We start from the raw sequence: 10,317 nt of genomic DNA on the forward strand, positions 1-10,317 counted from the left end.
TGAGTCACACTGTTGTTAGGATTGCGCAACGTAAAAGACGATTATGCTTGTTTCTTACCTACAACGCCCAATTGTGTCTTAAATAATAAAGACACGCCTATTGGAAAGCCAATGAAGTAGTGTCCAACCAGGTTGGACACAGCTCCGACTTTTTGTTTGCCAACTCCTCGAAAAACACCTCCACTCACACCCTTTGATGAGAATTGCAGTTCATTCTTTTAGATGTCAACATTGATCACTTTCCCATTAAATTTGTTTTCTCACCGCAATAGCGTCAGCAAGATGCATGACACCAAAAACAACCATTACATCAGCAGTCCTCTTCAAAATGTCTCTGAAGGAAAGATGAAGTTGGAAAAAAACCAAAATACAGTACAATGTTAAAGTCAGAAGCGGGCATTCCGTACCAGTGACGGAATGGTCTGTCGGTTGCTCTTTGTTTCACGCTCAGGTAAGAGTAACATTTGTTATATTATCAAATGAAGTTGAGATGACTCACGGATCTGTGGTGAAAATGTAGCCAATTACATTTCTGGATAGTGTGAGGCTAAGTCCAACACAACAGGCGACTGCAGCTACAATGGGAAAGAGACAAACTGAATAAAATTCATGAAATGGTAACTCATCGTGATACATGAATGTTTTTGCATTTAACCCTCTCCAAATCTAAAGCACTTTCAAAATGACTTACTAACATGTCTCTGAAATGCTTTTGTCAAAATAACCCAAGGATCAAGAACTATTAACTTCATTTTACAGGATCATTTTTAGCATGGATGGCAAATCAGCTCATTTGAGGGGCCATGAGACAGGTGTCATTCCGCGCCACATACTGCTGGATCACTGGCATGTTCTCTTTTTATTGCAGTGACAACCAGCGGGTTGAATAGTTTGGCCGGTAGCTGTCTTGCTCGTCTGTGTTTTTGCCTCTTACATGTACAGATGATGGAAACTTTACAAGACAGCTTGGCTTGCATACTGTTTCCCGCACCAAGAGCATTCCCTACACGGACACTAGCTCCAGCTGCCATTCCAATGGGGAACTGAAAAAGTCAAATGTATAGAATTAGAAACACTTTTGAGTCATTCAAAATTCCATAATGTAGATCAGAGTGGCCAACATAACGCTAATAAAACACATCTTTGGCTGTCTCGATGTGGGTTGCAGCACCTCTGTCAGTCGGTCAATTTTTTAATCATTAATACTTTATAGTATTATTAATATTGTGAAGCCTGGTTTCATCTGCACAGCCATCTTGGAAATTGGAAGGAAAAGTACTGAGCAGATTGCTCCTATATTTCAAAATTGGCACTAAATCTTGATTGACTGGCCTATAGTATTGGAAAAATAAGGTATCCCTGTTAGCCTGCTTCGTTCTCTACTTGGCTTATTTCTCAGTGGCTGAATGCATTATAGAATTGTATATTTTGTGCAGCAAAATGGAGTGTCTGCTCTCCAAACCTAAAAATGATTGCAAAAAATAGTTGAGTCTTCTGCTGTATAAATCGAGATCAGAAAAGATCAACGCTATTCAGGTATGGTTTGAAATTTACTATATGTCCCATAGCTAAATCCGCAGACCAGCAAATGTATTTGTTATGGATACAAAATCTTCACAATATCTCTTTTTACAAAGATAATGTTTAAATTCAAGAAACACACTCAGACTTTCAAACCTAATTGAGTTGGCCACCACTGAATTCCATGAATTCCATTTGAGTTACCATGAAAGCCACAACAGTCAGGTTATAGATCACAGATTGGGCCCCCAACTCAACTTCACCAATGATGCCAGCAAGGCATCCTCCCACTTCAAATGCCCACCACTCAAGGCAAAACATGAGCATGCTTGGCATGGCCAGCTTGACAAAGGGTCCCCACTCCTCGAGACACTCACGTGACCAGCCTGAGGGTCAAAAATTAAAGTAATCAATAAATATGTGTTTTAATGAGACGTGAAGTGTTACATTTGATTATATGATGTGAAACCACTACTTTTGATCCTCGTGACTGCCTCCATCATTTCATCTGCCCATTCCCATCTATAGTTACGAACATTAACAATTTAGTTAAAACATCATCACATACTACACTAACTATAGGAGTAACAATGAATACTATTATAACTTAATGAGATACACTTATTCATTCATCATTGCATTGAAAGTTAGAAGGCAACTGACCTCCCCATGTGGCTTTGTGCAACCCCTTCCACCAAATATAGGCCAGTAGGATGATGGAAAAAACACACTGTGACATTGCATTTGCTGCGGCAGACCCACTTTAACAAAGACAAACAAAGAATGTTTTCAACATGGGTGATAGATGAGTGGTTAAGCGCAAGTGAGACAATATTGAGCTGAACGTTAGAAGCTAGAAGAGAACGAGTGCCAAATAAATGAGGACTGCAGTGTGACCCCCGTCTCCCTGTGGTGTGGGGGACGGAAGGGTGCTGCACGAAGGACAGAGGACAAACTGGCAAAATTGGTCAATTGTTCACTAATTAGGAGGAAACAGTATAATTTTGGCATCTTTACAAAATAGAAATACCTTTAAAATACATTTAGGCAAGTAGAGAGTGCATTGCATTGTGAGAATTAATATCAGCCCAAAAATATCAAACACCTCTGCATGTCAATGATACTGAGTAAATATTACACTGATTGAAAGTTGATCTTCACCGTATTTGCAAAACATACAGGATCTGTATTTTTCTAAATAAAAGAAAATGATTCTGGGAGACTTACGGAACTCCAAGTTGCAGAAGATGGAGGAAAACATAATTGACTAATGCGTTTAAAATGTTTCCAATTACACCGGTTACAACCTGAGGCCAAATAATTCTCTGCAAAACAAACAAAACAAAACAACGCACGCACACACACAGGCTCTTGAAATTTATGATGTCCATCATTAACTTTCATATCAAAAATATTGTATTGCTACACAGCACCTGGTTCTGAAGATATCTTCCCAGCAGCTGGTACATAAATGCAGCCTGATGGAGAAAAATCTTAATCCTACAACATGATAGAAGCAGTCTACATACGTAACTCATGGACAGAGACAAAAGTGAACTCACTGGCAGAGAAGGCATGACGATCTTCACATACACTTGTGCCAGACTGTGAAGCACACAAAACGCCATGTGAAATTGTGGTATGGAGACATTAAAATATAGATCTATTATAGTAACGTTTAGGATGTCATGATATTGTAAGGTATCTCAGTTTCAAAATTCTCCACATTATACTGCAGACTCTGCATGCTCGGACAAACATCACCAATGATATTTATTGAAGTGAAACACTGAACTCTGCTGTCAACTTTGGCTAAGGCCAAAGAACTGTGTGCATCGGTGTGGTGCGTCATCATGCATGGAGATGCTTACATGCATAATGCATGTTGTATTTTTTTATATTGCCCAAATTTTGAATTCTTAGTATGGACTGTTGATGGGCTGTTTGTGTGACTTTTTACAAACTGAATCCAATTCAATAAAAAATGAGTCCATCCATCCATCCATCCATCCATCCATCCGAAGCACCCTCCACAGAACCTCCCGAGGGACACGGTCGAACGCCTTCTCCAAGTCCACAAAACAATGTGTGAACAATAAAAAAAGTGATTAATCATGATTAATATTTTAATCGGTTGACCACTCAATAGTAATAGTAATTATAGTCTGGTGGATGCATTACCGTACTATGTATTTTTTATACTCATTGTTAACTCATAAAAAATAAAAAATAATAAAAATGAATAAAAAATTGTATGCTGAAGGTGATGGGAGGGTTAAAACATGACTTACCTGGCAACCTCTGGGCTCTGTTTAACAGCAAGTAAAAAAGGTTCAGTGTTGATGAGAACAGCCCAGCAGGGGAAACACGCCAGAAGGAGAATCAGAACCCCTCTCTGAAGGATCACCCCCACACGCTTCAGGTTTCCACTTCCAAACGTCTACACAAGAGCATAATCAAATCAATAGCAACACCGGAAGCCCACTAATGAATACTGTAGTTTTGATCGATGGAAGAAATCTTGATTGACAAATTCAGGGTTGAACTGTTTTGAAGTGGAACAGGGTTGAAGTGTTTTGAAGTGGATCTGAGAGTGAGCCCAAAGAGGTTTTGCTTCACTAAAACTGCAACCTTTCTTGAGGGCACTACCTGAGATATAAGGGTGTCACAAGTCAATGACAATCCAGTCCCAACGGCAATGCCAGTCACATTAACCACCTGCAATTAAAGAAGACATTGCGTATTATGGATGATATTTCTTTGAAACTGGACATTTTACCCCACAGAGGTTTGAGCACAGCATGAATGCGTGAAAACGTCCCTTTCAAATAAGCTAATTTACAATGTGTTTCCATAGTAAGTTTCCTGTCACCGGGGTGCCATCTCATGGAAAAATAATCAAAACCTCTGGCACTCAAAAAACATTCTGTTTAACAGGTACTACTACCTCTTAACTATGGGATTTCCATTGTCACTCTTTGCATTGAAGTACTATACTTATATCTTTAATTACAACGGCCAACTATAGAAAAAAGAGCCTACCATCTGCCAGGCAAGGTTATTTTACTAACTAAATAATTAAGACTAAAATCGAAAAGAATCATTTTGTTAATGAAATAAAATAAAAATGAAAATGCTTTTATAAAATACAAAAAATAACAACCTACTTCTTACATTTCCCCAAACTAACTAAAACTAATAATAATTATAGTGAAAATGTCCTTCATTTTTGTCTTTGGCAATAAGTTTAATACAGAAGCCTTTGGGGTTGATTTAAAATGTATTTATTTTGATGTTACTGCATGGTCGTTTCAATCAGTTTTACTCATCGATAAATGCATACCACTTATCCTGCTCATTTGAAAACAGAGGTTATGAAATAAATATTTTTTATAGTGTATTATGTCCGTGTATACTGCATATATTATTCACGCTGTACAAATACAGTAATCCCTCCTACTTCGCGGGGGTTACGTTCCAGACCCACCCGCGAAATGGGAATTTCCGCGAAATAGAAACTAGATTTTTTTGAGCTATTCTTGGAAGATATTCTATTTTTATCGCTGACATCAACCAGCTCGCTGCTAGGGGACTTTCATATCAATGGACTGTGCGCTCCGCATTCATGCCTTAGCGACGAGACTAACAGTGTATTGCTATGTCCAGATGAAGGCCACCGCCGGTGGAGAGTGTTATATCTTTACTATTTTCCAGGTTCTGATGTAGCAAGCATGGTTCGGACAACGACGTGATGGATACTGCTTTATTCCTTTCATCACAGTCAGTTCACTGGCCGTACATCACAACACTGAACGTCCCCGAAGCTCCCCCTCCCACATCCGGGGTTTTCCCACTACGGAACATGAGTTAGTCCAAAATATACAACATCTAAATATACAACAGAGAGAACGCCCTGAAGTCACATGTGACGATAAAGTATACTGTACTGACTCTTTAATTTATTCATTTCAAAACAAGAAAACGACTTTTAAACATAAGCTATCATTATTAAAGGAAAATGAAGAAACTCAAGTGGCCGCGAAACCTCGTGAAATGATGAAATTTCTGCGATAAAATAATTAATTTACGCATTTTTGAAAACCCGCGATACAGCGAAGCCGCGATAGTTGAAGCCGCGAAGTAGGAGGGATTACTGTATTGTAATAAAACAAATACATTAATATGTTGTTGAACAGTGTATTAATGTCTATAACTCTCGCTGGTGAGATCACTATTTACGCAACAATTAAGTCAGAGAAGTAATGTTTTACCATCTATTTCAGATCGTTAAATATGATTTTATATGGCATCCTTGACTCAAATGTCACCAGTTTCTGTTGACTAAAACTAGAGGTGGCAAATCCAGGTTCAGAATGTCAAAGCCTTGTCACAGCTTGGAATTCAACCACAACTGCTTCTACTCAACTGGCATTCCTCAATAAAAAAACAACAACAACAACACAAAAACATAATAATGTAACTTCTGCTGTTGCCTTATAGCAATACGTTCAGGAATGCTCTGCTTCACTTTGGAAGTTACCACCCTCACATATTTTTGTATCAGTCAGCGTCTTTTTTTGCTACTATTTTTGAAACAATTTAGATACATCAAAAGGATGGGAGTGTTGTTTTTCTTTTTGGCACAAATCATATAAGTGGTGTGGACAAAACAGAATGTGTTTGTTCTCTGTCCTCCGCTGAACTCTTGAGGCTAGCTCACTGAACATCTGGGTAGTAAAGAACCACTTCGGAAGAATGTGCAAAATACACACAGAAACGATCACATCTCACTGTTGAGTCAATCTTTTCTTTACAACGAAATCTAAATTTTGTCTGATAATTCATTATTTTAAATCATGTGGCTATTGTAGAAAGGTTTGCTTGGTCAATTTGACTTTGACTTGTAGGGTAAATATATACATTATCTTGTCAATTACATCATTCTAAGATCATTTTATGAACATTTAATACGCTGTTGCTCATAATTTTGAAATACAATATCTTGTTTTACAGCGGCAAGCAAATGTTATGAAGATTTAATACGCTGTTGCTCATAAATTTGGAACACAATGTCTTGTTTTACAGCGGGAAGCAAATGTTATGACGTCATTAAATCTATGCCTGATGCATGATGAAATCTGTGCCTCAGGTTAAAAGTGATAAAAGTAATTCATTTCGAGAACAATAATTATGGCCAACAGTCTATTTACCTAATGTTTCCCAGCTTTAAACAAGCCACTTCACAGTTTGAAAACCCGAGCAAACATTTCAAAAGTCCCACAAACTGACACACTTGAGTCGTGCTGCACATGCTAAATCAAAATTAGCAAAATGATTGCTCTGACAATTCCCCCTCCCACCGTTGTTTTGGGTGACAGATTTTAGAGCACTTTAAGGTAAAAAAACACAACTGCAATAAAAAAAAATGCATAGAATTTTTTCTGAAAGTAACATTTGTCAGGCAAGTTAATTTTGTCAATGTACTAGTGGAAATAACAATGGGGCAAATGTCCTCACCGCAATTGCCAGTGATACAGCTGCAAATTGTGTTTTCCCTAGATGACCACAAAACACCATGCTGATGATACTGATCATGAAGATCATCATCTGGGAAATGATCTGGAGTAGTTACAAACAAAGTGGTAAGTGGCTTATCACCAGTATTAAGATTGACAAAATATACACACACACATACATATACAATTACACAATTTGAGTCAAATGAAGCCTTGTCAATCATTTCATCTTGGGATCTTACCACAGGTCCTGCCAGCTTCAAAAGGAGAATCACTTCGGTGCGGTAACTGGATGGGATGAATCCTCTAATGCGTCCCAACCACAAGCCCCAAGAAGAGGCTCTGTTTGCCTCTGAATCTTGCCTCACCTCTTCGGAAGTTTCAACCATGATGCTTATTGTGGGCAGAGTAGGAGATTGTATTAAGGCTCATTTGAAGCTAATCTTCTGAGCAGTTGTGTACCAGTGATGCAAGTTACTTGATCTTGCTGCGACTGAAACCAGTGGAAGGGAGGGAGACGGAAAGGGAGTCAACTTGAAGGACAGCATAATCAGTTGGAAAGGGAGTCGACTTGGAGGACAGCATAATCAGTTAAACCAGTGGTTGTGCAGTCACCTGCTCAAGCCCTACAAGGTCTTCTCTGCTGCCCTAAATACACTCAGAAGCACTGACCTGCATTTTAAACTTATATTAAATTGTATAATTTCCCCAAAATATATCTTCATTTTATAGCTTGTGTCTTGGCTGCCCAGCTTCCAGCCAGAGTAATGAGGAGGACACCTTTTACAAGTGAAGTATGTGTACTTGCTAGTTTGTTTCTAATTTAACGTAACATTTTCAATTGCATTTTTTTTTTTTTTTTCATTTTCAGTGTTAAACATTCTACAGTCACACGTTTGCACAATTTTCAACCAACCTTGCCATGCATCCGCTCTTTTTGGATGAGCTAAGGTGTCTTCACAGCGCTACCCCATCCAAAATGTTTCAATTCAAGCAAAACTTTGTGTCTTACCTGCAGACATGGAGCCGCGCTGTGTTGTTTAGGCTGTAGTACAAATGGCACTATCTGTAGGTTGGTTGACAACTCCAACAACAGTTGCCTCATTTACATTTTAGTTCCTGTAACTGTCCTCCAGCTCCAAAGCCCAACTCGCTACAGACTGAGGTACTCCTGCCTGATGAAGCATTTATGTATATACCGCAGCCTCTGGGCAAGAAAACCTGTTGTGCAACACCACAGATTGTTTACATATTATAATCATTGTAATTACAAGGTATAAAAAGACCTGCATTTTTTTTTTTAACAGGAAACACATGATCTGAACAGTTAAGGGAAAACTTTCCTGTTGCATCTGTTATTTATGTTCTAAATGACAAGCACAACATTTTGTTTTTTTTTGTTACATCAATAAAACGTGTGCTAGAAATGTATGTTCTTTCATGACATTGAAATATGACAATGTTGTCATGGTGGAACACTGGTTATAATGCAGAGGTGGTGAGTTTAGTTCCAACTCGAGTCTGGAGTTCTAGAGTTTGCATGTTCTCCTCATGCCTGGGTGGGTTTCCTCCGGTAACTCCGGTTTTCTCCCACATTCCAAAGACATGCGTAGTAGGCGGATTGAGGACTCCAAATTGCCCGTAGGTGTGCATGTGAGGGCAAATCTATGTGTGCTCTGCGATTGGCTAGCAACCAATTCAGGTTGTCCCAGGTCTACCGCCCGAAGTCAGCTGGGATAGGCTCCAACACGTCTGCGACCCTTGAGAGGAGAAGCGGTTTGGAAAATGAATGGATGAAATATGACAATTATGCCATGTGGTTTATGTAAATCTGTGTGTGTGTCTGTGTGTGCGTGTGTGTGTGTGTGTGTGTGTGGTGTGTGTGTGTGTGTGTGTGTGTGTGTGTGTGTGTGTGTGTGTGTGTGTGTGTGTGTGTGTGTGTGTGTGTGTGTGTGTGTGTGTAGGACGGCACGATGGTACACGAGTTAGCACTAGTTAGAGTCGCAGTGTGGTTTTCGGAAGGACAGGGGGACAGTTGACATGATCTTTGTGGCACGTCAGCTCCAAGAGAAATGTCGGGAGCAGCACAAGGACTCGTTCATTGCCTTTGTCGATCTCTCAAACGCATTTGACACAGTGAACAGGGACCTACTGTGGCAAGTCCTGAAGAAATTTCTCACCATCCTTGAGCAGTTCCATTCTGGGATAATGGCCTGAGTGGTGGTAGGAAGACACAACTCAGAGCCCTTTGGTGTGACAACTCATCTTCCTCGTCTGTGTCACAACACTGCTACGCAGGAGGATGGAGGAGCAGGCTGGAGTTATCGTAGACTTCAGGCTTGATGGTAACCTCTTTAACATCAGGAGGCTAGAGGCAACTACCAAGCTGACCTCGGAGACCATCATTGAGCTACAATACGCCGATGACTGTGGCCTGGTTGTTCACACACCAGAGGCTCTGCAAAACGTCCTCTCGGCAGCTGTAACTGCATATACCAGAATGGGGCTGACGATCAACACCCAGAAGACAGAGGTACTCTGTCAGTCCAGTGCTGACCTCTTACAAAACCCAACAATAACTTTCACAGCAGCAGGGCAACAGCTGCTCACGGTGCCCACCTTCAAATACCTGGGAAGCATAATGTCTCACACCTACTCAATGGAGGATGAGATCCAAAACCGCCTCAAGCAAGCATCAGCATCTTTTGGTCGCCGAAGAAGAAGGGTTTTTGAGAACAGCAACCTCAAACTCCACACCAACGTGCTGGTCTACAGAGCAGTATGCATCACTGCACTACTGTATGGATGTGAGGCATGGAATATTTATAGCCGCCATCTGAGAAGCCTGGAAACCTTCCATGTGAGATGCCTCCAGAAGATCCTTGGCATCACATGGAAGGACAAAGTGCCACACACAGAAGTGCTGGAGAAGGCAAGCAGCCGTAGCGTGGAATCCATCATGGCCCAACGTCAACTCAGCCATAGACTCCCACGGAGAATCCTCTATGGTCAGTTACACCTGGGCCAACGCAGAGCTAGTGGGCAGAAGAAGCGGTTCAAAGACCAAATGAAGACCACCCTGAAGAGATGCCAGATCAACCGCTCTTCACTGGAGGAACTCGCTTCCTGCCGAGACCTCTGGGGCTCCCATTTCTCACAGGGAGTGGATCATGCGCACACAACATCGTGCAGCAAAGCGTGCGAAGAGGCACGCTCGCCAAGCTACCCCTGCTCCCCCCAGTACCTCCTTCACATGGTACTTCATTCCATTTATTGCAAT

At 40.6% G+C, this 10,317-nt stretch overlaps 1 protein-coding gene across 3 annotated transcripts in view; it reads right to left on the reverse strand.

Annotated features, from left to right (window-relative positions):
• LOC147056548 (multidrug and toxin extrusion protein 1-like) overlaps window positions 1–7,720 on the reverse strand; it is a 9,664-nt gene extending 1,944 nt beyond the window's left edge. The window contains exons 1-13 of one of the 3 annotated variants that reach the window (XM_085911776.1): window positions 7,280–7,716; window positions 7,039–7,140; window positions 4,171–4,239; window positions 3,813–3,961; window positions 3,084–3,126; window positions 2,955–2,999; window positions 2,749–2,846; window positions 2,185–2,282; window positions 1,726–1,907; window positions 935–1,043; window positions 500–575; window positions 265–334; window positions 59–191 (exon numbers count right to left, since the gene is read on the reverse strand). In XM_085911776.1, coding sequence (XP_085767902.1) covers window positions 59–191; window positions 265–334; window positions 500–575; window positions 935–1,043; window positions 1,726–1,907; window positions 2,185–2,282; window positions 2,749–2,846; window positions 2,955–2,999; window positions 3,084–3,126; window positions 3,813–3,961; window positions 4,171–4,239; window positions 7,039–7,140; window positions 7,280–7,426 — 1,321 coding nt within the window. In that variant the 5' untranslated portion in view covers window positions 7,427–7,716. Of the gene's footprint in view, window positions 1–58; window positions 192–264; window positions 335–499; window positions 576–934; window positions 1,044–1,725; window positions 1,908–2,184; window positions 2,283–2,748; window positions 2,847–2,954; window positions 3,127–3,812; window positions 3,962–4,170; window positions 4,240–7,038; window positions 7,141–7,279 lie in introns of all 3 variants that reach the window. The other 2 variants (XM_085911775.1, XM_085911774.1) reach the window with 2 other exon arrangements.
• Between the last annotated feature and the right edge of the window lie 2,597 nt (window positions 7,721–10,317).

Source organism: Syngnathus leptorhynchus, chromosome 5 (genome assembly GCF_054491065.1).
Source record: "Syngnathus leptorhynchus isolate UIUO chromosome 5, UIUO_Slep, whole genome shotgun sequence".
Classification (NCBI taxonomy): Eukaryota; Metazoa; Chordata; class Actinopteri; order Syngnathiformes; family Syngnathidae; genus Syngnathus; species Syngnathus leptorhynchus.